Source organism: Pituophis catenifer, unplaced genomic scaffold (assembly GCF_029215685.1).
Source record: "Pituophis catenifer annectens isolate HBS135680 unplaced genomic scaffold, rPitCat1.0.hap2 SCAF_9, whole genome shotgun sequence".
NCBI lineage: Eukaryota > Metazoa > Chordata > Lepidosauria > Squamata > Colubridae > Pituophis > Pituophis catenifer.
In genome coordinates, this window is record NW_027256889.1 from 6,084,078 (window position 1) to 6,110,867 (window position 26,790).

Here is a 26,790-nt window from a genome sequence, read left to right on the forward strand (position 1 = left end):
TCACATGCCCACCCAGCCACACCTACTCAGTTGGTAATTAGGGCAGAGAACAGGTTGTTAAATTATTTGAATCCCACCACTGGCGATAAGCAACCTAGAACTAAGGAGAAATTTCCTGACAATGAGAAAAATCAACCAGTGGAACAACTTGCCTCCAGAAGTTGTGGCTGCTCCAACACTGGAGGCTTGTAAGAAGAGACTGGACAGCTATTTGGCTAAAATGGTATAGTGTCTCCTGCTTGAGCAGGGAGTTGGACCATCCCCACCCTATTGGCCTTCCGAAAAGCGGTGAAGACCTGGCTCTTCCGGCAGGCCTCGGGCCGTTGATCTCGCTGCTGCGATTTGGCGAGATCCGGCCATGAATGGTGTGAATGGGTTTTAATTGTTTTTAATGGTTTTATATATGGTTTTTAAATGCATTGTAAGCCACCTTGAGTCTTCGGAGAAAGGCGGCATACAAGTTGAATAAATAAATAAATAAATAGACAAACAAACAAACAAACAAACAAACAAACAAACAAACAAACAAACAAACAAATAAATAAATAAAATAAGACACCCAAGGCTTCCTCCGTCTTTCTTTCTTTCTTTCTTTCTTTCTTTCTTTCTTTCTTTCTTTCTTTCTTTCTTTCTTTCTTTCTTTCCTCTCCCTTCTCTCTCTCTCTCTTTCTCTTTCTTTTCTTTACTTTCTTTCTCTCTTTCTCTCCCTTCCCTTCCTCCTTCCCATTCTCCTTCTAAGGCTAGGAGACCCACCTGAAACAAAAACTCCTTTGGATGAAACTGGCCATTGCCATCCAGTTTATTCAACCCAAGACACACACACACACACACACACACACACACACACACACACACACACACACACACGTCTATGATGTAAGATGCAAACTGCAAACTAACGAAAACTCTTTTTTTTTTTTTGCAATACTTGTTTTTCTCAGCCCTAAGCCTCTCCCGATCTTTTCCTCTCCTTCGTCACAGCGCCGGACTGCAAGGGGGGACACGTGCGCTATCAAAGAGGATCCTAGGTGCTGCGCTCAGTAGGGAAATGAGAAAGGGAGCTTCTATCAGGAGGGAGAGACTAACGGCAGGCAAAGAAAAAAAGCGGTTTCCTTCCCTCACGCTGGCCGCTCTGTTGCCATTTTCTCCATTTCAGTGCCATGCCAGGGAGCATTATTATTATTATTATTATTATTATTATTATTATTATTATTATTATTATTATTATTAATTTGATTTATATGCTGCCCTTTCTCCAAAGGACTCAGGGCAGCTCACATCAAACTAAACAATCCCAATAAATACAAATTAAAACAGACTAAAACAGACTAAAAACCTATTTATTTATTTATTGATTTATTGATTTATTGATTGATTGATTGATTGATTGTTGCGATTTATATGCCGCCTTTCTCCCGAGGGACTCAAGGCAGCTTACAAAATGACAATTTCCAATACAAATCATAACAAAATAAAATTAAAATCAACACCCCAATTAAAACAACTTAAAATTATAACAGTGTACACCCAAACGGATCAGTTGAGTTGACGGAAGAGCCACGTCTTCAGCTCACGACGGAAGGAAAGGAGGTCGGGGGCTGTCCTGAGCTCGGTGGGCAATCCATTCCAGAGGATCGGAGCTCCCACAGAGAACGCTCTCCTCCTGGGGGCCGTCAGCCGACATTGTTTGGCCGACGGCACCCTGAGGAGGCCCACTCTGTGAGAGCGCACGGGACGATGGGAGAGCGTCTTTAAAGCATCTCCCACCTACCACCGCCCAGGCTTTTGCTTTCCCCAAGCTGAAGGATGAGCATTGCAGTGCTACGGAGCTTGCCCCGGCTGCCCAGATGCCCTCACTTTCCCCAAGCAGCATGAGGAGCATGGAGAAGAGAAGGCCGCTCTGGTTGTTGCCGGTTTCGCCATTGTAGCACCACGTAGCTTGCCCCACCCACCACCGGCCAGGCCCAAACTTCCCCCAAGCATTCCTTTGCCTACCTAATTTCCCCTCCATCATGTTTTCCCATCGCGCTTCTCGCCATTGTGTGCCAGAGAGCACAGCGTGGGATGCAGCTGAAGGCAGGAAAGCTGGCTGGCCCTCACAGACCGTGTGATTGAGGCAAGCGAGGGAGCCAGATGAAGAGCAGCAGCAGCTATCCCAGGCAAGCAATTGGACGAAATGAGGAGTGACTGAGCGGGGCAGGGCAGGGTGGGAGGGGCGGCACAGAATTTTAATAACTGGTCTGCCCGAACTAGCCTGAACCGGCTGAATCCCACCGCTGGCCAAATGCCCAAATTTTGATATGCAATTGTGGGAATACTGCAATTGTTGAAAGTGTTAGGACCAGAAGTGGGTTTCAGCAGGTTCTGACCAGTTCTGGAGAACCAGTAGCAGAAATTTTGAGTAGTTCGGAGAACTGATAGAAAAAAATTCTGAGTGGCCCTGCCCCCATCTATTCTATGCCTCCCAAGTCCCAGCTGATTGGAAGAAAATGGGGATTTTGCAGTATCCTTCCCCTGCCACGCCCACCAAGCCACGCCCACAGAACCGGTAGTAAAAAAAATTGAAACCCAACATTGGTTAGGACCATATCTTGGTCACTTTTTTCAGTGCTGTGGTACCTTCAGATGGTCCCTGAACAAACGGACATATGTCGACAACGACCTGTAGTAGAACAATTTACCTCAACCTGCCATCCCTTTCCTGAAGTCTCCTGAAGATTGTATAGCTCTGTTTTAAGGAAATTTAATACTTTATCTGTTGACAAGATGGAGGAGAAGAGGCAGAAGACAAGAATTCCAGCAGCCCTCATGTTGGTAGAAGTCAACTCTGCTGCCTTTCCTGAAGCCACCTATTACTCAGCTTTGCAACCGGGGAAATGTTTTTGAAGAAGTAGCTGGAGGAAGTGGAATATAGGATCCCAAATGATTGGCTGGCAGAGATAATAAACTCAGGCAGAGCAGAAGCCAAATTCCATTAGGAAAGATAGTAGTTTTCTTAAAAGATATACACAAAATAAACTTTGCTGTGCAGTCAAATGGGGATTAGATTTCTTGTTTACTACATATCTACATCTTGCAAAGCTTAGATACAAAACCCCTTTCCCACATTTATGAAGAGCTCTAGATATCTCCTTAAATTCATTGTTTGGGGAGAAGGATGTGACAACAAAGAATGGAAGTATGCCAGAAGAAAAGGGTCTAAGAGTATAGCAGAATTGACTCCAGAATGGATGACAATAGAGGAGGGAATTGTAGTTTATGAAAGCTGTTTTCTTGTATGTGGTCAAACTTCTCTGCTCCAGGAGCTTCCCCTTGGCTAATGCCCAGCGAGGGAGAAATTGCTCTGCTAGAAATGAGAGATGGGCGACAAGGGGGATGCCTGAGTGATGCTCCAAAAAACTTTCCCTTACCCTTCTCCTGTATAAAGATTGAGGCAGTTTTACTCCACCCTAAGCCTAGGGGATGTTCCAGGCACTTGTTTCCAACAGCCTTACCTTCATGGGCAGCTGCAGTGAGCAGAGAGGTACAAGACTGGTTGTTAAATTACCCACCTCCCCCAGCTATCAAAGTGGATCCTGAGCACTGCACTGCAATGGAGAAATGGGAAATGGAGCGACCGGCATTTATAAACCTTTATATTCATTTGGACTTCTGATTGTCCCATGCTTGACATGTTTTCTCAGGTTACAGTTCTAGCTCGGACTTATATTTCTCTTATCTGACCATTGTCTTGTTATGGCTGTTCCTCTTGTTCACCCAGGTTATTCTTTCTGCCCATTACACCTCTAGACACAGTACACATCCTAGGATGTTGGAGGACTCTGCCACAGTTGCATTTTCTGTTTTTGTTTTTTTGCAATGGAAGATTTGTGATCAGAGTCCATTTTCATATTGTTCTGAATGTTTACATAGTGGACAGACATTGTCCCCTTGACCTGTTTACCAGCTATGGTGGAATGCTTTTCTCTGGATGAAGATTTGGCAAAACCACATTTGCTTGGTAAATTGTCTGTTTGGGGCTCATATTTCTGTATCTGCCCCATTACTGTCTATGTTCCCTATAAACCATTCAGGAGTGTCGGTTGGATGGGCCCAAAAAAAGTCAAGATGGAGACCAGAACATGATTCTAACCCCAGGACTTCAATTGCATTTTTCTCTTTCCTACGTGTTTCTTTAATTTAAAAAAAAAGCAAGAAAGATAAAGGAAGAAAGTTCTTCCATTCACATGTATATATGCCAAAACCTATATTTCCATACCAACAGGAGGGATCAGAAAGAGTTATTTTATTCAGAACCGCTTTGTTTCTATAAATTCTAAAGGAAAAGCTACTGAATGCAGGATCCTTTGTCATATCAATTTATTTTTATGATGATTCTGTGGACTTTGAAGATCAAAAACACATATTTTATTGAGCTGTGGTCTCAAAGCATGATAATTCAACATTTTTGCCCCAAATTTCCAGCTTTCGCCGACTGACTCATGTAAGAATCACAAGCATCTTTGATTGCATTCTCTACTTATCTCACTATTAAATCTGCAACTTTCCCATTTTTTACAAATTTCCCAATAATTGCAAAAAAAGTTTGCTCTTTCCCAACTATCACAGATGAACAGGTTCAAAAGAAGATGCATTTCTGCATTCCAGGGTGGTGATATTGAAGTTGATCAGCCCACCAGCTATCGTAGAATTTCCTAGCGGGAGGGAACATACATTTGATGTCGCACATCCTTGGTAAGTGGACTTTTCGTTGTAATATCCAACTGGGGATAAGAAAAAGGCAGAAAAGGTGCATATGAGAGTCTATAGCATAGACATTATAAAGCAATGCAGAGGGAGGAAGGAAGGAAGGAAGGAAGGAAGGAAGGAAGGAAGGAAGGAAGGAAGGAAGGAAGGAAGGAAGGAAGGAAATGTCTACTCACAGGCATCTGTGACACTAGTTATTTCAATACAGTAATCTGTATTGCCAACACAGATTACAGTTTGATTGGCTTCACAAAAATCCTCATCTAGTGCAAAGCAGCCTGGGCACTGTAACTCATTTGGTTGAAGCTCATCATAATTTTCCACTGGAAGAAGCAAATATTCCAGTTAGCAAAGTTTCATGATAACCACTAACCTTTTAACGTCTATCAGAGCCTCCTCCAACTTGACATTCTTTTCACATACTTGGGTTCCGCTGCAGCTTTGATGGAATCAAGGAACCCAAGATTCTTTGCAACAAACAAGAGTTTAAAAAAAAAGAAAAGAAAAGCTGGAGATTCAAAAGGATGTATTAAGCAGTGGTGGGTTCCTCCTGGTTCAGCCCGGTTCGGCGGAGCTAGTAGCGGTGACAATATGACGTCACTGAACCAGTTCTTTTTGTTCGGGAGCTGGGCCCTCCCGCCTCCCGCCCCCCGCTGCCTCTGCCCCCCCCCACCTGCATTATTCTTACCTTTTATTTCCTCCCGCACCGAATCTCCCCGCTGCCTCAGCTCGGCAAGCTGATCGGCTAAAAGGAAAAAAACTGTTTAAACTCTTGCTGTAGGGCTTCAAAGGGCCGCCCTACAGCTGATCAGTGTTAAAAGGCAGTGCGGTGGCAGACTAGTGTGCTCAGTCTACAAATGGGTAGACCGGAACGCTCCAAGAACAAATGGGTAGACCGGTACAGCTCTGCAAGCAGTTAAAAGCCTAGTAGATCAGTACCTCTGCTAAATCCTAAAGAATTCTCACATGACCATCAAACCACGCCCACAAAAAAAAGCCACGCCCACAGAACCGGTAGTAAAAAAATTTAGAACCCACCCCTGGTATTAAGGTGTAGATACTTACAATGAAGCGGTTCTGCATTACAGAGATCAGTCTGGCAACAGTTACCGCTAACTATTTGATATCTATCATCTACTGTTGTGGTGACGAAGAGGCCATCAAGACAGTTCTCACATTCTCAACAACCCTTGACCATTACATACCCTGGAGTACTGGCTGCAGAAGGGAATTAAAAAAAGAAATATGGAACCCAGCAGCAAACGAAGAAATGCATATCAAACATGTTCATTTGGCTGTTGTATTTTGGAAGAAATCACTAAATACTTGTGTTTATTTCACTTTATGAAATGTATATCCTTTTTGTTTAGGAGCTCATAGCACTTTCACTTGTTACTTTTCCCTATAAAACCACTAAGGTTATTTGGGCTGTGAAAGTTTGACTGACCCAAACTATTGAGTGAACTTCCATGGCTGAATCTCCCTGCTTCTAACCCAGCACATTTCCCACTATATTAGTTCTTGGACCTGCATTGAATAACTGGCCAGTGAAACTTCTGCAACTGAGGAAGGACAAGAATTTTGATCTTCTGGCTCCTAATATTAACCTGAACTAGCAAACCTCACTGGCTTTCACCAGTGACACCTTTGAAGATGTATTTATTCCCAAGAAACATATAAGCACAGACAACTGCCTTCTAACTCTGATGTTCTATGTTCTAATAAATATATACATATTATATAAAAAATGAGAAACATGTGCAGATTATTCCTTTATGATGGTCCAGAAATCAAGTGATGGACAAAATCAATTTTCACTTACCTATAGTAGTATTAGCAACTAGAGTAAAACAAAATTTTTCATTTTCGTAGCACGACCTCGTAGAATACTTTTGACATTTAGTTCCAAAGGAAACACATGATTGACATTTTAGAGATGTCACTACAAATAGAAGACATAGTCACACCAATGATGAGAGTCACCTTTGTATGTTTTGCTATCCTAGCATTTACGTCCAAGATTCCTGTTATAATCCGGTTTACTAAGCATGTCTCCCCTATTGTTTTTTCTGTTGGGAACCTGTGGAAGGGTGGGAGATGAGATCGGATTGTGGAAATGGAAGAGAAATTGAGACTAAGGTAGAGATTCACCCTCTCAGACTTTTAACATTTTAATGTGAAACGGGATCTTCCCATCTTTTGGTATTTATGCCCTAGACCAGTTTTGTGAATAAGCCATTTGGATCCTGGCTGAGGCTCTGCAAGAGCCTGAATTCTGAATGTCTATGAAGTCTGAATAATTGTTGATATCAGCCTTGGCTTTTGATTCCTGGGGATGCAGGATTTGGGCATATTATAGAGGCATTGTGCCAATACTTTCTTCCTAGGGCTGAGATACAGTCACCTGCCTAGTTTTTGGCCCAATGGTCCAATGTCACTTGCCTAGTTTTTGTTTCTCATGAATGGATATATTCATAGCGTCCCATTCCTTCTCCAAAACCTTCAGCCACTACACCAAATTGGCTCTCATGATACTCTGAAGAGACAATCATTAATCCTGCATCCACTACATGTAGTCCTTGACGTAGACCACAATTGGGACTGGAGCTTTTGCCGCTAAGTAATATTGTTAAGTGAGTTGTTCCCAGTTTTACAACTATTTCATGGTGGTTAGTAACTGCACTCATTAAATGAAGCACATGGTTGTTCAGCAAATCTGCCTTCCCCCATTCTCGCTTCCGGTCAGGAAAGTCGCAGATGTCCAGGACGCTGCAACGGATATAAACTCATGCCAGCTGCCTAATGTCCAAATTTTGATACCTGGTTTGGGAATACTGCAATTGTTGAAAGTGTTAGGACTATTTCCTCAGTCTGCCTGCCCTCCATCCCTTTCCTATAGTCTCCTGAAGTTTCTACATCTCAGTTTTAAGGAAATTACATTCCTTACCTTTTGATAAGATGGAGGAGAAGAGACAGAAGACAAGAATCCCAGCAGGCCTCATGTTGGTAGAAGTCAACTTTGCTGCCCTTCCGGAAGCCACCTATTGCTCAGCTTTGCAACGGGAGAATGTATATGAAGAATTAGTGGGAGGAGGTGGAACATAGGGTCCCAAATGATTGGCTGGCAAAGATAGCAATCACAGGCAGGGCAGAAGCCAAATTATATTAGGAAAGATTATGGTTTTCTTAGAAAATATACACAAAATAAACATCCCTGCAGGGGATGTGATTTCTTGTTTACTAAATGTCTACATCTTACTCTGCCTTTTCTCAGGGGCTTAGTCTAGCTTCTAAAGCTGATTCTATATCCTACTATAATTCTCTATATCTGATTTGTATCCTTTGCCCCTCTTGACTCAGTTTCACCTTAATTCCTACATTCATTTATTTGGATCGTTTTGGACCTTTTTCTGATCCTACAGTTGTGCATAATATATATGTCAGTACTTTGTCACATATTAAGGATAAGTCTCTGAACATTTCCATTATTATATTTTTATTTTTGTAGACAGATTTCAGTTTCTGGCCCTTAGTTTCTATGACTTATTGCTATATTTACTGAACTCCCACTGTATCTATAAGAAATAAAGATTAAAGTACAGTTATAATTTAAGATGACATGAAATGGTACTTTGCTTCTTATGTGATTATACTTCTTCTCACCCTGGATTCGGAGGTGCGATGTAACTAACTGACCAATCACCATTCTTCTTTTCAGTAAAGATTACTGAGATGGTGATGAGGAACCAATTAGAGAATGGCTGAAATCTGGGCATTTCAATTGGCTTCAGGCATGGGATGGAAATAGCTTTGGTCATACAAGTGGATGGCTTTGTCAAGATCTGTATTGGTGTAGTAAACCTGTTTTGGTCCCTTTACAACTCTCTGTGACCGTTGTCCTCTACTGCAGTGGTGGGTTCCTCCCGGTTCCACCGAGCCGGAGCAGTGACGATATGACGTCACCGAACCGGTTCTGCCCTCCCACTTCCCAGCATTATTCTTACCTTTTATTTGGCCCCACTGATCAATCTATTGCTGCCTCCTGAGTCCCAGCTGATGGCTAGAAGGAAAAAAACTGTTTAAACTCTTGCTATTTGACTATTTGATCTTCCTCAGTCTGCCTGCCCTCCATCCCTTTCCTGAAGTCTCCTGAAGTTTCTACATCTCAGTTTTAAGGAAATTACATTCTTTAGCTGTTGACAAGATGGAGGAGAAGAGACAGAAGACAAGAATTCCAGCAGGTCTCATATTGGTAGAAGTCAACTCTGCTGCCTTTCTGGAAGACACCTATTGTTCAGCTTTTCAACTGGAGAATGTTTATGAAGAATTAGCGGGAGGAGGTGGAACATAGAACTGGTAGAAAAAATCCCTGCGCCCCCACCCCCACCATGCCCAGCTGAGCTGCACGATCATCAGAGGCTTTTTTTTTTTTTACTTTTAAAAGCATTTTTTCTACAACCTCTTCCGAAGAAAAAATGCTTTTAAAAGTAAAAAAAAAAAAAAAGCCTCTGATGATCGCGCGGCTCAGCTGGGATCATCAGAGGCTTTTCAAAACCATTTTTTTCTGCAACCTCTTGGCCGAAGAGGTGGTAAAAAAAATGCTTTGAAAAGTTTCTGGCAACTCCCAGCTGAGTTGCCTGATCAGCAGAGAGGTATTTTTTAAAATGCCTCTCTGACGATCCCAGCTGAGTTGCCTGATTGGCAGAGGTTTTTCAAAGCATTAGAAAAAATGCTTTGAAAAGTTAAAAAAAAAAAAGGTTGGCCACGCCCACCCAGTCACATTAACCCCCCCCCCCACCCCCACCAAGCCACGCCCACAGAACAGGTAGTAACAAATTTTACATTTCCCCCCTGTTACAGACCCCTCGCATCCTGGACATAAACTGTTTCAACTCCTACCCTCAAAACGACGCTATAGAGCACTACACCCCAGAACAACAAGACACAAGAACAGTTTTTTCCCAAACGCCATCAGTCTGCTAAACAAATAATTCCCTCAACACTGTCAAACTAGTTACTAAGTCTGCACTATATCAATCTTCTCATCGTTCCCACCACCCATCTCCTTCCACTTATGACTGTATGACTGTAATTTTGTTGCTTGTATCCTTACGATTTATATTGATATTGTTTCCTGATTACTTATTTGTACCCTATGACTATCATTAAGTGTTGTACCTTATGATTCTTGACGAACGTATCTTTTCTTTTATGTACACGGAGAGCATAGGCACCAAGACAAATTCCTTGTGTGTCCAATCACACTTGGCCAATAAAGAATTCTATTCTATTCTATTCTATTCTATTCTATTCTATTCTATTCTATTCTATTCTATTCTATTCTGTTCTGTTCTGTTCTGTTCTGTTCTGTTCTGTTCTGTTCTGTTCTGTTCTATTCTATTCTATTCCATTCCATTCCATTCCACTCCACTCCATATTTTCTGTATTCTATTCTATTCTATTCTATTCTATTCTATTCTATTCTATTCTATTCTATTCTATTCTATTCTATTCTATTCTATTCCATTCCATTCCATTCCATTCCACTCCACTCCATATTTTCTGTATTCTATTCTATTCTATTCTATTCTATTCTATTCTATTCTATTCTATTCTATTCTATTCTATTCTATTCTATTCTATCCTCTATTCTATTCAATGATATTTTTCTCCTTCACCCCCCAAAGTAGCCACAAGGGAGCTATCCACCTCCCTCAAAGTAGCTATACAAAATAGTCACAAAGACACTGTCCTCCTGTCAGCCCTTCAAGGAGACCAGGCGAAGAACTCAAAATCATACATGTTATACCACTTTTATTAAAAAGTTATAGTAACAGAACCTTGCAAGAGGGAATGTATTTTCTCCCCCCACCCCTTTCATTATTGACAACAAGGGAGGGTCTTGTCTAGGATACTATAGGATAGAGTTCCCCAATCCTTTCTGGCTTTGCGGACTGTTGGTGGAGGATAGGGAATGTTAAATTTGTGTGACTGGCAGGCATGCGTGCCTACTGCACATGTAAATGGAGATACGTGAGGCCTTAACATTTGGAACCAGGCTTCCTCTGGGGCCCAGCGGTTGAGGACTCCTGCTGCAGGAGATGGCCAGGCTGACCCCGAGGGTGTGTGTGTCAAATGTGTCCTCAGTCTCGAGTCTCTTCACGATCTAAGTCCAGCCCTCATTGAATTCCACTGGTTCTTATCTACGGCCTATTTGCTTTGACCATTAGTAGTTCAGGATCTTGTAGAGACCATAAGCTTGCAATAAACCTTAATATTCATTTGGGCTTCTGATTTTACCATGCTTGACATGCTTTCTCAGGTTACAGTTCTAGCTCGGACTTATATTTCTCTTATCTGACCGTTGTCTTGCTATGGCTGTTCTTTTTGTTCACCCAGGTTATTCTTTCTGCCCATTACACCTCTAGACACAGTACACATCCTAGGATGTTGGAGGACTCTGCCACAGTTGCGTTTTCTGTTTTTGTTTTTTTGCCATGGAAGATTTGTGATCAGAGTCCATTTTCATATTTCTCTGAATGTTTACATAGTGGACAGACATTGTTCCCTTGACCTGTTTACCAGCTATGGTGGAATCCTTTTCTCTGGATGAAGATTTGGCAAAAACACATTTGCTTGGTAAATTTGCTTAAAAAATATTATACCATAGCAGAATTGAGAATAGGTATTAGTTTAGAAGGCACAAATTGTCTGTTTGGGGCTCATATTTCTATATCTGTCCCTATACTGTCTATGTTCCAGAACATGATTCTAACCCCAGGACTTCAATTGCATTTTTCTCTTTCCTACGTGTTTCTCTAATTAAAGAAAAAGCAAGAAAGATAAAGGAAGAAAGGTCTTCCTTTCACATGTATACATGCATACATGCGAAAACGTATATTTCCATACCGATTCTCTCTGCCAAGGCAGAGAACTGGCTGAGGTAGTTGGGGACAATCTCCATGTCTTGTTTACGATCCTGGGCATATCAATCCATTGGGTTTAAGTTCCTCACAATACGCACTGCAGAAACCAACCCCAAATGAACAGATATTTTCATGGACACCATCCAATCTCAAGGAACATTTGCATCCTGGCTTCCAGAATTCCCAGCCAGGACAGGATTTGGGCTCCAAGCATCTAAAGACAGAGTTGGACTTTCTTCTTATCCCAGCAACCAAGCAGGTCACCTCCCAATATCTTTAGTCAAGGAACAGATGACACCTCATCCCATCTGCTCCACCCACTGTGGTTGTTAAAGGGAATCACATGGTCACTCAGCAAATCCAGTTTTCGCTATCGATTGCCTGTGGCGGCTGGCCGGGAAGGTTTCGGTGATAACATGAGCCAGGATGTTGCAACCATTGTAAATACATGCCAGTTGTCAAACATCCAAAGTCTGATCGCATGATTATGGGGATACTGTGAAATGTCATACAATGAATTAGTAATCTATAAATGTTCAGGCAAAAGGACATTGTACAACTCAGTGAGAAAGATTCCAAATGAAAATGCATAAAACGATCAATACAATTTCTTAAGTATGGAAGACAGGAGGCATCAGAAAGAGCTATTTTATTCAGAATGCCTTTGTTTATATAAATTCTAAAGAAAAAGAATACTGAATGCAGATTCCTTTGTCATATCAATTCATTTTTATGATGATTCTGTGGACTTTGAAGATCGAAAATACATATTTTATTGAGCTGTGATCTCAAAGCATGATAGTTCAACATTTTTGCCCCAAATTTCCAGCTTTCTACAACTGACTTAGGTAAGAATCAAAAGCATCTGTTATTCCAATCTCTTACTTATCTCACTATTAAATCTCAAACTTTCTCATTTTTTATGAATTTCCCAATAATTGCAAAGAAGGTTCGGCTCTTCCCAAGTATCACTAATAATCAAGTTTAGAAAAAGTTGCATTTCTGCATTCCAGGATGGTGACATTGAATCGAATCTGCCCATCAGCCAGCTCAGAAAATCCTAAAGGGAAGGAACATGAATTCTGTGTCGTACATCCTTGGTAAGTGGACTTTTCAGTGTAATTTCCAACTGGGGATAAGAAAAAAGCAGAAAAGGTGCATATGAGACTCTATAGCATAGACATTATAAAGCAATGCAGATTGTTCATTTGCTATTTATATAGTTTGGCCTTGATGTTCTTGTGGCCTTTATATAACCATAAAGTTCTTTGAAAAACTTGATACAAATCTGATTACCATATATTAATTGTTCCATAAAGTTTCTCCAAGTAGATCATCTTCCTTTATTTTTTTAAAAAAGGGCAGGAGTGAGTGAGTGAGTGAGTGAGGGAAGAAAGAAGGAAGGAAGGAAGGAAGGAAGGAAGGAAGGAAGGAAGGAAGGAAGGAAGGAAGGAAATATCTACTCACAAGCCTCTGTGGTACTAGTTATGGTAAGACACTGATCCTCATTGCCAGCGCAGATTACAGTTTGATTGGCTTCACAAGAATCCTCATCTAGTGCAAAGCAGCCTGGGCACTGTAACCCGTTTGGTTGAAACTCTGCATAATTTTCCACTGGAGGAAGCAAATATTCCAGTTAGCAACGTTTCAAAGCTTCAGCTCGTCTGCCTGGAATCGGTTTTAATTGACATGAAAGCTGGGACATGATCAGGGAAGTAAATACAAGGATAGAGAAAGCTCGTACAGCATTCTTCAAAATAAAAAAGATCTTCTGCAATCGTGACATAAGCCTAAGACTGAAAATCAGGCTTGTCAGATGTTACATCTTTTCTATCCTGCTCTACGGAGTACAGAGTTGGTCTCTGACAGAAAACCACTTGAAGAAACTAGAAGCACTTGAGATGTGGATTTACAGACGGCCATTACATATAAACTGGGTTAACAAAATCACAAATGAGGAGGTGATAAGCCGCCTGGGAAAGCAAAGGGAAATCATCAAAGCCATTAAAAAGCGAAAGTTAGAGTATTTTGGACATGTGATGCATCACCCAGAAAAATACAGCATCCTTCACTTAATCCTCCAGGGAAAAATTGAAGGCAAACGAGGCCGAGGCAGAAGAAGAACATCATGGCTTCAAAACCTAAGGGATTGGTTTGGACAAAACTCAGCAGCATTTTTTCATATGGCTGTTGACAAAGAGAAACCTGTATTCTGCACTGTATGTCGGATATTAATACAATTGAGAGAGTCCAGAGGTATTTCACGAGAAGAGTCCTCCACTCCTCTACTCACAACAGAATCCCTTATGCCACCAGGCTTGAAATTATGGGCTTGGACAACCTAGAACCGTGATGGCGAACCTATGGCACGGGTGCCACAGGTGGCACACAGAGCCATATCTGTGGGCACGTGAGTGCATGTGCGCGCCGGCTAGCTGATTTTCAGGCCTTCCGGGCCCACCAGAAGTCGGCAAACAGGCTGTTTCCAGGCCTCCGGAGGGCCTCCAGGGGGATGGGGAAGGCCATTTTCGCCCTCTACAGGTTCCTAGAAAACCTCTGGAGCTTGGGGAGGGCAAAAAATGAGCCTACCGGGCCCACCGTGTCATCACGTGCCAAAAGCGGGGGGAGAGCAGGGGGGGTCATGCATGCATGCATGGGGAGATGGGGTGCATTGAATTATGAGTGTGGGCACACACGCGTGCAATCCCCCCCCACTCCGCCCAATTTTGGCACATGACGGCAAAAAGATTAGCCATCACTGACCTAGAACTACGCTGCCTATGGTCTGACCTAAGCATAGTACACAAAATTAACTGCTACAATGTGCTACCTGTCAATGACTACTTCAACCGCAATAATACACGAGCACAGAACAGATACAAACTCAAGGTAAACCGCTCCAAACTCAATTGCAGAAAATACGACATCAGCAACAGAGTGGTCAATATCTGAAATGCTCTACCTGTTGTAACATCCCCAAATCCCCATAACTGTAACCTTAGACTGCCTACTGTTGACCTTATCCCATTCCTTAGTGGTCTGTAAGGGGCGTAAGCATACCAGTGTGCGTACCATCCCTGTTCTACTGTCTCCATTTATTTGTACCCATTTACTATGTTCATATCTATGTTTATACTTATACCTGTTATCTCTTAAATGCTTGACAAAACCAACCAACCAACCAACCAACCAACCAACCAACCAACCACTAACCCTTTCAATGTCTATCACAGCCTAATCCAACTTGACATTCTTTTTATATACTTGAGTTCAATTCCAGCCCAGATGGAATCAAGGAATCCAAGATTCTTTGCAACAAGTAAGAGTTTAAAAAAAAATCTAGAGTTTGAAAAGGATGTATTAAGGTGTAGATACTTACACAGGAATGGTTCTGCATTACAGACATCAGTCTGGCAACAGTTAGTTCTAGCTACTTCAAATCTACCATCTACTATTGAGGTGGTGTAGAGGCCATCAAAACAGTCCTCACGTTTTGAACAACCCTTGACCATTACATACATTGGAGTACTGGCTGCAGAAGGGAATTAAAAAAAGAAATATGGAACTCAGCAGCAAATGAAGAAATGCATATCAAACATGTTCATTTGGCTGTTGTACTTTGGAAGAAATTGCTAAATACCTGTGTTTATTTCACTTTATGAAATGTATATCCTTTTTGTTTAGGAGCTCATAACACTTTCACTTGTTACTTTTCCCTATAAAACCACTAAGGTTATTTGGGCTGTGAAAGATTGACTGACCCAAACTGTTGAGTGAACTTCCATGGCTGAGTCTCCCTGCTTCTAACCCAGCACATTTCCCACTATATTAGTTCTTGAACCCGCAGAGAATAACTGGCTAGTGAAACTTCTGCAACTGAGGAAGGACAAGAATTTTGATCTTCTGGCTCCTAATCTTAACCTGAACTAGCAATCCTCACTGGCTTTCATGTAAATGTTGACACCTTTGAAGATGTATTTATTCCCAAGAAACATATAAGCACACAGGCAACTGCTGAATCTGGAGCTTTTGCAGAACGACGAATCTTGCATTGTGAGAAAGTAATGTAAGCTCCTTCTGTTTAGCTTGCAATTTGGGATGCACATTCAAAAGGGTAAAGTGTACATTGCTACATCAGGATGTGTGTTTCATCACTTGTCCTCTCTTGTCCCCATGCACGTGTCAATTCACCTAAGTTTAAAAAATAACAAATAACATTGGCAGATAACATTGGACTTCTACTGTCCCTCAGTGAACCCCCAAGAGAAGTCATTGAAGGAAAGTCCCAAACCCAATCAAGTTTTAGCATAACCTAGATGCTAAATGTTAGCATTTTATTGTTGCTTGACAATGAAATGGGTGACATATGTCAGCAAAGATGTTGAGTCTCTGGAAAGAGTGCTGAGAAGAGCAACAAAGATGATTGGGGACTGGAGGTTAAAACCTATGAAGAACGGTTGCAGGAACTGGGTATGTCTGGTCTAGTAAAAAGAAGGACTGGAGTGACACAATAACAGTGTTCTAATATCTACGCACGGTTACTCATGCGCTAGTTACTTCACGCATTGACTACTGTAATGGTCTCTACATGGGGCTGCCCTTGAGGACCACTCGGAGACTTCAACTGGTACAGAATGCAGCCGCGCAGGTTGTGATGGGAGGGTCCCAATACTCCCATGTTACACCCCTCCTGCGCGACTTGCATTGGTTGCCGGTTGTCCTCCAGGTGAGGTTCAAGATCCTGGTGATGACCTATAAAGCCCTACATGACTTAGGCCCAGGATATTTGGTGGACCATCTGCTGCCAGCAACAGCTGCCCATCGCCCGGTGTGTTCTCACAGGGACGGCCTGCTCCGGGTGCCGTCAGCTAGACAGTGTCGCTGGCGACCGCCAGGGGTAGAGCTTTCTCTGTGGGCACGCCCACCCTTTGGAATCAACTTCCCCTGGGGCTCCGGTTGGCTCCTGACCTTCGCACCTTCCGCTGCAAACTAAAAACATGGTTGTTTACATCGCCCAGCCTGGACTGAGAGGGTTTTTAGATTTGGGGTTTTTTAATATAAATTATATATTATGTATTTTATATTTTTAACTGGTTGTTTTATTGTTGTGAGCCACCCTGAGTCTTCGGAGAAAGGCGGCATACAAGTTGAACAAACAAACAAATAAATAAATAAATAAATTTGAGGGGCTGCAACAAAGAATAAAGAGAAATTTCCTGAAAATGAGAAAAATCAGTCAGTGGAACGGTTTGTCTCCAGAAGTGGTGGGTGCTCTAACACTGGAAGCTTGTAAGAAGAGACTGGACAGCTATTTGGCTGAAATGGTATAGTGTCTCCTGCTTGAGAAGGGAGTTGGACTAGAAGACCTCCAAGGCTCCTTCTAACTCTGATCTTCTATGTTCTAATAAATATATAAAAATTATATAAAAAATGGGAAGCATCTGCAGGTTATTCCTTGATGGTCCAGAAACCAAGTGATAGACATGCTTGAAAACAAACTGAATTTTCACTTACTTATAGTAGTATTGGCAACTACAGTAGAACAAAATTCTTCCTCTTCGTTACACTCCACCACCTTCACATCATCTCCTTCACATTCAGTTTCAAGGGTAAAACATTTTTGACACTTTAGAGATGTCACTACAAATAGAAGACATAGTCATGCCAATGATCAGCGTCACCTTTGTATGTTTTGCTATCCTAGCATTTACGTCCAAGACTCCTGTTATAATCTGGTTTACTAAACATGTCTCCCCCTGTTGTTTTTTTCTGCTGGGAACCTGTGGAAGGGTGGAAGATGAGATCAGATTGTGGAAATGGAAGAGAAGTTGAGACTAAGGGAGAGATTCACCCTCTCAGACCTCTAACATTTTAATATGAAACGGGATCTTCCCATCTTTTGGTATTTATGCCATGGACCAGTTTTGTGAATAAGCCATTTGGATGCTGGCTGAGGCCATTTTTCTTCAAGAACCTGAATTCTGAATGTCTATGAATTCTGAATAATTGTTGATATCAACGTTGGCTCTTGATTCCTGGTGATGCAGGATTTGGGCACATTTTAGATGTGTTGTGCCAACTCTTTCTTCCTAGGGCTGAGATAGAGTCACCTGCCTAGTTTTTTGGCCCAATGGTCCAATGTCATTGCCTAATTTTTGTTTCTCATGAATGGATATACTCATAGTGTCCCATTCCTACTCCAAAATCTTCAGCCACTGCACCAAATTGGCTCTCATGATACTCTGAAGAGACAATCATTAATCCTGCATCCAGTACATATAGTCCTTTAACTTCAGATGGGTACTGTACAAATGGACAAATATGTCGAGAACGACTTGTAGTAGAACAATTTACCAGAGGCTTCATCAGTCTGCCTGGCCTCTATCCCCTTCCTGAAGTCTCCTGAAGTTTCTACATTTCAGTTTTAAGGAAATTACATTTCTTACCTTTTGACAAGATGGAGGAGAAGAGACAGAAGACAAGAATTCCAGCAGCCCTCATGTTGGTAGAAGTCAACTCTGCTGCTTTTCCTGAAGCCACCTATTGCTCAGCTTTGCAACTGGGGAAATGTTTTTGAAAAAGTAGCTGGAGGAAGTGGAATGTAGGATCGCAAATGATTGGCTGACAGAGATAGCAAATTCAGGCAGGGCAGAAACCAAATTCCATTAGGAATGATAATGATTTTCTTAAAAAATACACACAAAATAAACTTTGCACTGCAGTCAAATGCGGATTAGATTTCTTGTTTACTATATGTCTATATCTTACTTTGCTTATTCAGCCCTGCTTTCTAGGGCTCGGATAGAGTCACCTGACTAGTTTTTGGCCTAATGGTCCAACATTTAGCTTCTAAAGCGGATTTTATATCCTACTATAATTCTCTATATCTGATTTGTATCCTTTGCCTCTCTTGACTCTGTTTCACCTTAATTCCTACATTCATTTATTTGGATCGTTTTGGACCTTTTTCTGATCCTACAGTTGTGCATAATATATATGTCAGTACTTTGTTTTACATTAGTGATAAGTTTCTGAACATTTCTATTATTATATTTTTATTTTTGTACACAGATTTTAGTTTCTGGCCCTTAGTTTCCATGACTTATTACTATATTTACTGATCTCCCACTCTATCTATAAGAAATAAAGATTAAAGTACAGTTATAATTTAAGATGACATGTTACGATAGTTTGCTTCTTATGTGATTATAATTCTTCCCACCCCAGATTCGGAGGTGCTATGTAACTAACTGACCAATCATCATTCTTCCTTTTTCGATGAAGATTATTGAGATGGTGATGAGGGACCAATTAGAGAATGGCTGAAATCTGGGCCATTTCAATTGGCTTCAGGCATGGGATCAAAATAGTTTGGTCAAACAAGTGGATTGCCTTTGTCAAGATCTATATTGGTGTAGTAAACCTGTCTTGGTCCTTTTACAACTCTCCGTGATGTTGGAAAGAAAGGTCAACATGGTGGCTTCTCCCTTGTGTGATGCCTCAAGAGGTAGTCCTTTGTCCTCTCTAGTTTGATCTGTACATGGAAGTTAATTTAGGATTTGGTACTCTCAATATTTTGTTAAGATTTAGAACTAGGTCAAATGTGTCATCAGCAGTGGTGGGATTGAAATAATTTAACAACCGGTTCTCTGCCCTAATGACCGGCTGGGTAGGCATAGCTGGGTGGTCATGTGACTGGGTGGGCGTAGCCAACTCAACGACACTCACCTTGAGAGGTGCTTTGCCTCATCCGGTCTCTTGCCACGCCCCTCCCCACCCCTCCACTCCTTGCCTGGCCTGAGAAAGTGAAGCCATGCTGCTGGAGAGTGCTTCATTGTGGACAGACAGCTAGCCCTAGCTGGGTCCCTTACAGCAGCCAGGCTGATATGCAGCTGGTCCAGCTTCATGCCTCTATTCATGTGTTAGTAGAGAAAGAAGCTGTAAAAAGACACTAGAAAAGAGCTGAAAGAGGAAGAGAAAAAAAATGCAGTGAGGGATGGAGGGCACCTCCTTGAGATCTGGGATACACAACCAGGACTTAGATACAAAACCCCTTTCCAACCTTTATGAAGAGCTCTAGATGTTAAATTCCTAGGCAAGGGCCTGGTGGCTCAGCAGACTGATAGCATTGTGATTAGCACCAGCTGTCTGCAATTACTGTAAGTTCGAATCTCACCAGGCTCAAGGTTGACTCAGCCTTCCATCCTTTCTAAGGTAGGTAAATTGAGGACCCAGTTTGTGGAGTCAATAAGCTGACTTTGTATAAATATACAAAAGTATGAAGGCTATTGCTTAACGCATTGTAAGCCGCCCTGAGTCTCCGGAGAAGGGCGGCATATAAATCTAATTTTTTTAAAAAATATTCCAATCAACGGGGTTGCGGCAAGGACTGAGGCGAGACAGAGATTCAACAGCTAACATTTATTGAACGAGTGCAACTTCACAGCAATAGTCAGCAACAGAACAGAACGCGCCCGTTTGACAGCTCTTTTATACGCTGCTGTCAAACGGGCAATCAATCAGAAAGAAGTTGGGAGCCATTCATTCCTCTAGGGCAGTGTTTCTCAACCTTGGAAGCTTGAAGATGGGTGGACTTCAACTCCCAGAATCCCCCAGCCAGTAGTGCCATAGTAAAAACCATGACGATTGGTTTTTACTATGGCCACTCACTGAAAAATTGTCTTTTTGTGGGTTCAAGGGAGAAACAGATTCCTTTTTGATCCCAGAGATACTTTGATTCAAAGACTCTGGTTTGATCCTCCTCTACAACAACTCCCTTCCCTTGCAATCCCCAACACAATTCTGCCCAGTGTCTCTATATCCTCCTTCACAAATATGGCCATCAAAGTAGAGAAAGAAGCTGTGAAAAGACACCAGAAAAGAGCTGAAAGAAGAAGAGGAAAAAAATGCAATGAGGGATGGAGATCTGGGATACACAACCAGGACTTAGATACAAAACCCCTTTCCCACATTTATGAAGAGCTCTAGATATCTCCTTAAGTTCATTTCGTTTGGTGAGAAGGATGTGACAACAAAAAATGGAAGAATCCCAGAGGAAAAGGGTCTAAGAGCATAGCAGAAATGACTCCAGAATGGATGGCAATAGAGGAGGGAATTGTAGTTTATCCAAGCTGTCTTCTTGTGTGTGGTCAAACTTCCCTTAGGAGAATACACAGACACAAATACTTTTGTCACCAAAATTTACTTGCTCTAAATATGATTATTAGAGTAAGACCACATTCTCCTGAGCTAGCCTGCATCTCCAGTATTCTAAATTACTGCCAAATTCCCAAGAACGCTTAGCCCCAAACTATTGTAAATTCTTACCACTAAAGCTCCAATCTCCTTTCCACTTACAATTTTCAAATGCTAAGGGAAGAAGGGTGTCTGTCTATATCAGCGATGGCGAACCTTTCCAGCATTGGGTGTCCAAATCGGAATGTGTGTGCACGTGCCTGAACACCAGAAACTCAACATTGGTATGCATGCCAACCAGCTGATTTTCAGGTTTCCGGCGCTCCGGTGTAGCCAAAGACCAGCTAGAAGAAGAAGAAAACCAGAAGAGCAGCTGACGGCAGCACGTGTGCCTACAGAGAGGGCTCTGTGTGCCACCTCTGGCACACATGCCACAGGTTCACCATCATGGCTCTATATGTGAATGGATCCAGAATGGATGACAATAGAGGAGGGAATGGTAGTTTAACCAAGCTGTCTTCTTGTGTGCGTTCAAACTTCCCTTAAGAGAATACACAGACACAAATACTTTTGTCACCCAAATTTATTTGCATTATGATTGAGAGAAAATGGATCGTTTAGAGAAAAACCACATTCCCCTCAGCTGGCTTGCACCTCCATATTCTAAATTACTGCCAAATTCCCAAGAATGCTTAGCCCCAAACCATTGTAATTCTTACCACTAAAGCGCCAATCTCCTTTCCACTTTTACAATTTTCAATTGCTAAGGGAAGATTTTCAATTTTCAAATACTATATGATAAAAAACATCAGGTAATTGTAAAGCAATGCTACAATTATTTGAGGTGACATTGAACTTTACAATGCCGTTGCCCATTTGTGTCTCTCCTAGAGGGTAGGAACATACATTCTTTGTTACACATCCTTGGGCAAATATCTCATCATGAATAGCTCCAATTGTGGAAGAAAAAGAAAGAATAAGGATACTTGAGATTTGGTTATGAGACATTCCAAAACAATGATATTTTTTCTTCTTAACCCCCCCCAAAGTAGCCAGAAGGGAGCTATCCACCTCCCTCAAAGTAGGTATACAAAATAGTCATGAAGCCACGGTCTTCTTGTCAGTCCTTCAAGGAGACCAGGCTAAGAACTCAAAATCATACAAGGCTGGGGTGAAATGTAAAATTTGTTACTACCAGTTCTGTGGCTTAGTGGGGGGGGGGGGGAGTAATGTGACTGGGTGGGCGTGGCCAACTTTTTTTTTTTTTAAACTTTTCAAAGCATTTTTTCTAATGCTTTGAAAAGCCTCTGCCAATCAGGAAACTCAGCTGGGATCATCAGAGACTCTTCAAAGCGGAAATTTTGAGTATTTCGGAGAACCGGTAAATACCACCTCTGACTGGCCCCACCCCCATCTATTCTCTGCCTCCCGAGTCTCAGCTGATTGGTAGGGAATGGGGATTTTGCAGTAACCTTCACCTGGAGTGGAGAGGGAATGGAGATTTTACAGTAACCTTTCCCTGGAGTGGGGAGGGAAGGGAGATTTTACAGTATCCTTCCCCTGCCACGCCCACCAAGCCACGCCCACCAAGCCATGCCATGCCCACCAAGCCACGCCCACAGAACCGGTAATGAAAAAATTTGAATCCCACCACTGGTTCAGGAGTGTCAGTTGTGCGGACCAAAACAGTCAAAATGGAGGCCAGAACATGATTCTAACCACAGCACTTCAATTGCATTTTTCTCTTTCCTACGTGTTTTTTTAATTAAAAAAAAAAAAAACAGCAAGAAAGATAAGGGAAGAAAGATCTTCTACTCACATGTATACATGCCAAAATCTATATTTCCACACCAATTCTCTCTGCCAAGACAGAGAACTGGCTGAGGTAGTTGGGGAGAATATTCATCTCTTGCATACGATCCTGGGCATATCAATCGATTGGGTTTAAGTTCCTCACGATACGGCACTGCAGAAACCAACCTCAAACGAGCAAACATTTTCATGGACACCATCCCATATTAAATCTCAAGATCTTTTGCGTCTTGGCTTCCAGAATTCCCAGCCAGGACAGGATTTATCCTGCAAGAGTCTAAAGGCAGAGTTGGACTTCCTGCTTATCCCGGCAAACAAGCAGGTCACCTCCCAACTTCTTCAGTCAAGGAACAGATGACACCTCATCCCATCTGCTCCACTCCTATCCATTACAAATGTACTCTGATGCATGTTCTGAAGTTCCCCTTCAAAATGGTTGTTTTAACTCTGGACCTATATTAAGCCTTATTTCATCCTGGGTTGTTGGACCGCCATGTTCTCCTATTATAGGTAAGGGTAAAGGTTCCCCTTGCACATATGTGCTAGTCATTCCTGACTCTAGGGGGCGGTGCTCATCTCCGTTTCAAAGCCAAAGAGCCAGCGCTGTCCGAAGACGTCTCCGTGGTCATGTGGCTGGCATGACTAAATGTCAAAGGCTCACGGAACGCTGTTACCTTCCCACCAAAGGTGGTCCCGATTTTTCTACTTGCATTTTTTATATGCTTTCTGCTAGGTTGGCAGAAGCTAGGACAAGTCACGGGAGCTCTCCCTGTTATGCGGTTCTAGGGATTCGAACTGCTGAACTGCCGACCTTTCGATCGACAAGCTCAGCGTCTTAGCCACTGAGCCACCGCGTCCATTCTACAATTATAGAAAGCTCCTATTTTTATTACGTTATATTTGACCCAGCAATGGCTTGCTCAACTAATGAACTTTCCTCACCCCTTCCCTCCTTGAGGTTTGTTGCTCCATTCAAATTTTATATCTCCACGGTGTGTGTGTGTGTGTGTAGAATAGAATAAAATAACATAATTGGAAGGGATCTTGGAGCTCTTCTCTTCTAGTTCAACTCCTGCTTAGGCAGGAAACCATATGCCCTTTCAAACAAATCGTTATCCAATCTCTTCTTTAAAACTTCCAGTGTTGGAGCATTCACAACTTCTGGAGGCAAGTTTCATGTGTGTGTATATGCAGAAGTCCTCTTGCATTCTGCTCAGGCTGAGTGAAATCTGCTCCCCCTTACTTTCTCACTCCCTGCCCACAAAGTTTAACCTTCTCTGCCCTTCTGCAAGGAAACATTCAGTTGAATTACTTACAACTGGAAGGAAGGCTATTGCAACCATCTAACTGGCAACTGTAAAGAAGGGCTTCAAAGTATTTTGCCCCTACAGAAGTGATACTGTAATAACCATCATTGGCTTCCTCGGGCTTTGCACAAGTCTTAGTAGTGTAACTGACTGAAGGAATGCCTGTGAAGAGATGAAATGTTGGGATGTAAGAAAAATGAATATCTATATATCTATATATATATTTACAAAGCAGTCTGTTTATTTAACTATTTAATTGGAGATCCCTGGTATTAATGGTTGTTAGCTGTTGGAAAGATTACTGTATTTTTTGGACTATAGGATGCACCGGAGTATAAGAAGCACCAAAATTAAACAAGATTTTGGTAAACAATAATAAAAAAAAGGTTTTGCCCTCCCCAGCCCCCAGGACCACTCTGCAGGCCTCCCAAGCCCCCTGCGCGTCCCGTTTTTGGCCTCCCAAACCCCCCACATGTTGCTTTTTTGCCCTCCCCAGCCCCCAGGAGCACTCTGCAGGCCCTGTTTTTGGCGAAAATGGGACATGTGGGGCGGGGTTTCAGGAAGCCAAAAATGAGAGGCTTCAACTTGATTTCCTCCATTTATCACAGATATGAAGAAACAATTTACTTTGATTGGTGAACTTCTGGAAAACTCTTCTCTACAGTTAGAAGGAACATTTGGTCCCTTTCTTCTCTCCCCTCAGTATTTTCCATGTACATGACAGTGCAAGAGAAAAGAACATTTCTCTACATAATATTCCTAATAAACACACTCCACTGAAAATGCCAGAATACATTGAGATTAGTTACAGCCAATGGTATATCATCCACCTTCAAGAAAATCGAATTATCCCTTGAGATGATAATGTTCTCTGACACCTAAATTGAAAAGATGCTTCACTCACTGAAAGTGGTACGGAGAGTCAAGGAAATGCAATATGTTTCATCTGCTTCGCACTCCACCAATGTCATGTCTTCATTTCTACATTGTCCATGGGTGATAAAACAGGTATAGCATTTTAGAGATGTTACTGCAGAGGACAGAAGTAAAAGGATTACAGATCTACAGAGAGCCAACCAAATTATGTACTCATTAATTAAACCCTCCTTTATTGATGTTCAAGATTAATATCATATTTTTTCTGTAACCTCGTTCCATTTGGTTAACCTCATTTAAATTTAACAAGGGAATAATGTGTTAGAAATTGTCAGACATTATCAAGAGAACCTCCTAGGGTTTTTCCCAACTTTGAGGGTGTATTTCTTGAGAATTATGGCCCTTGAAATTCTCCCCAGTGGAATGGCTTGGGCTGGGAAAGTCTAATTTAAAGGTAAATATGTTTTGGAAGACTCTCTCTGACTCTGGTCACAAAACAGCAGTCACCAGCAGTCACCTCCACATTTCTGTACCCCCACATCCTCCCTCCATCTTTGGTGGCATAATTGGATGTCTGTCACATATGAAACCATGTTCAAGAATATGTATCTATTGAGAGGCATAAATATTTAGACACATTAAAAGCAGCAAAAGACTTGTATAATGTTCTAGTAAAGTTCTATTCATGTTGTGACCCTGGACCAAGGACAGTTAACATAAACCCAATCTGTCAGGACTACCATCTTCAGCTTGGCACCCCAAAGGCTAGAGGGGAGGGAGGACAAATGGGCAATAAGCATGTGTGGGGTTGTGATGGGAATTTGGAAAGGGGATTGACAGTTTGGCGAAGACCAGAAGGGCATGAAACCAGTTTGTGCCAGCTCTCAAGGCCATGCGCCCTGGAAGATTGGAATGCTGACTACTTCAAACATCTCAGCATTCTCAAAACACCTAAAGGCCTCTTCATTGACTGAAGATGAACTGGTCATGGGGGGAGAGGGCTGGGATGAGGGGAACAATCTATAACCTTTCCACATGGGAAATTTAGTACTTGCCTGACTTTACTGCAGCCAGCAGCCTTTAGTAAAAGAACCTATTACCATGTTTCCCCAAAAATAAGACCCTGTCTTATATTTTTTTGAACCCCAAAATAAGCGCTTGGCCTTTTTTTCGCGGAGGTCTTATTATTTTGGGGTGCGTGGAGCAAGATGGGGCTCCTCTTGCCGTCTTACCTGATTTCCAGCTCTGCGTTTAAATATTTTCGGGGAGGGCTTATTTTCGGGGGGGGGGAGGCTTATTTTAGTGCATACACTCAAAAGCCCAATTGGGCTTATTATCAAGGGATGTCTTATTTTGGGGGAAACAGCGTACTTCAACCAAATGGAGTCGAGGGTCTTTCTTTCTAAGGGACCTGAATAGGGCAGGTCTGACACAAGCATTGTCTTTCTAGGGAGGAGGAATGGAAGAGATTCCATCCATGTAAAAAGAGATTGCAATGTAAACATTGAGGCTTATAGCAGGAAGGATATTACAAGTGTGAAATTATAGCCAGGAGGTTGGTACAGTATGTTCTCAGTTCAAAATATTCCAGAGGAAGAAAAGCAGTATAATTGAATTAAACCTTTTGTCTCTTTGTATGCAATGTAATTAACCAAATGATTACAGATAGTTTCCTCCTTTCTTTTCCTTTTGTTTTGTTTCCTCCTTTCCTTTCCTACCTCACTCATCCAGCAGTGGGTGCTGCTGGATGAGTGAGGTAGTGAAAAATTGTGCAAATGGCCAGAAGGTTTGAAGAACATTGAAAATGGTGATCATGTCACCACATCAATGTGGCAGCCACACTGAATCAGCAGCAGTAGTAGTGTCGCAGAAGCAGCCTGGCAGTGCTTAAGCAGCCACAACTATTCAAATTTTCCCAAAATAAATTC

At 42.0% G+C, this 26,790-nt stretch overlaps 2 protein-coding genes and 1 pseudogene across 2 annotated transcripts; all 3 read right to left on the minus strand.

The window, feature by feature from the left end:
* Positions 1–4,358: 4,358 nt before the first annotated feature.
* Positions 4,359–11,903, minus strand: LOC139321028 (phospholipase A2 inhibitor NAI-like; annotated as a pseudogene).
* Positions 11,904–12,304: 401 nt separating this feature from the next.
* Positions 12,305–18,243, minus strand: LOC139320959 (phospholipase A2 inhibitor and Ly6/PLAUR domain-containing protein-like). The gene is made up of 5 exons (XM_070949524.1): positions 18,119–18,243; positions 17,187–17,312; positions 15,052–15,204; positions 13,140–13,286; positions 12,305–12,801 (listed from the first exon to the last, which is right to left on the minus strand). The coding sequence occupies exons 1-5, from the start codon at positions 18,171–18,173 to the stop codon at positions 12,644–12,646; spliced, it is 639 nt and encodes a 212-aa protein (XP_070805625.1). The 5' UTR covers positions 18,174–18,243; the 3' UTR covers positions 12,305–12,643.
* A 3,401-nt stretch (positions 18,244–21,644) lies between these two features.
* LOC139321336 (phospholipase A2 inhibitor and Ly6/PLAUR domain-containing protein-like) lies at positions 21,645–25,403 on the minus strand. The gene is made up of 5 exons (XM_070950006.1): positions 25,370–25,403; positions 24,891–25,016; positions 23,996–24,148; positions 22,689–22,833; positions 21,645–21,825 (listed from the first exon to the last, which is right to left on the minus strand). Exons 1-5 carry the CDS (start codon positions 25,401–25,403, stop codon positions 21,645–21,647), a joined length of 639 nt encoding a protein of 212 aa, XP_070806107.1.
* Between the last annotated feature and the right edge of the window lie 1,387 nt (positions 25,404–26,790).

Excerpts from the sequence above, each read along its gene's own strand:
- LOC139321336 (XM_070950006.1), bottom strand. The coding sequence starts at position 25,403 with ATGTGGGGGTACAGAAATGTGGAGGTGACTGCTG. Across the intron at positions 25,017-25,369 it reads AAATGTGGAGGTGACTGCTG|TAACATCTCTAAAATGCTAT; the intron begins GTGACTGCTGTT and ends TGTCCTCTGCAG. Across the intron at positions 21,826-22,688 it reads ATAGATTTTGGCATGTATAC|AATTGGAGCTATTCATGATG; the intron begins ATGTGAGTAGAA and ends TTTTTCTTCCAC.
- LOC139320959 (XM_070949524.1), bottom strand. The coding sequence starts at position 18,173 with ATGAGGGCTGCTGGAATTCTTGTCTTCTGTCTCTTCTCCTCCATCTTG. Across the intron at positions 17,313-18,118 it reads CTCCTCCATCTTGTCAAAAG|TGACATCTCTAAAGTGTCAA; the intron begins GTAAGAAATGTA and ends TTCTATTTGTAG. Across the intron at positions 13,287-15,051 it reads TAATGCAGAACCATTCCTGT|TGGAAAATTATGCAGAGTTT; the intron begins GTAAGTATCTAC and ends TGCTTCCTCCAG.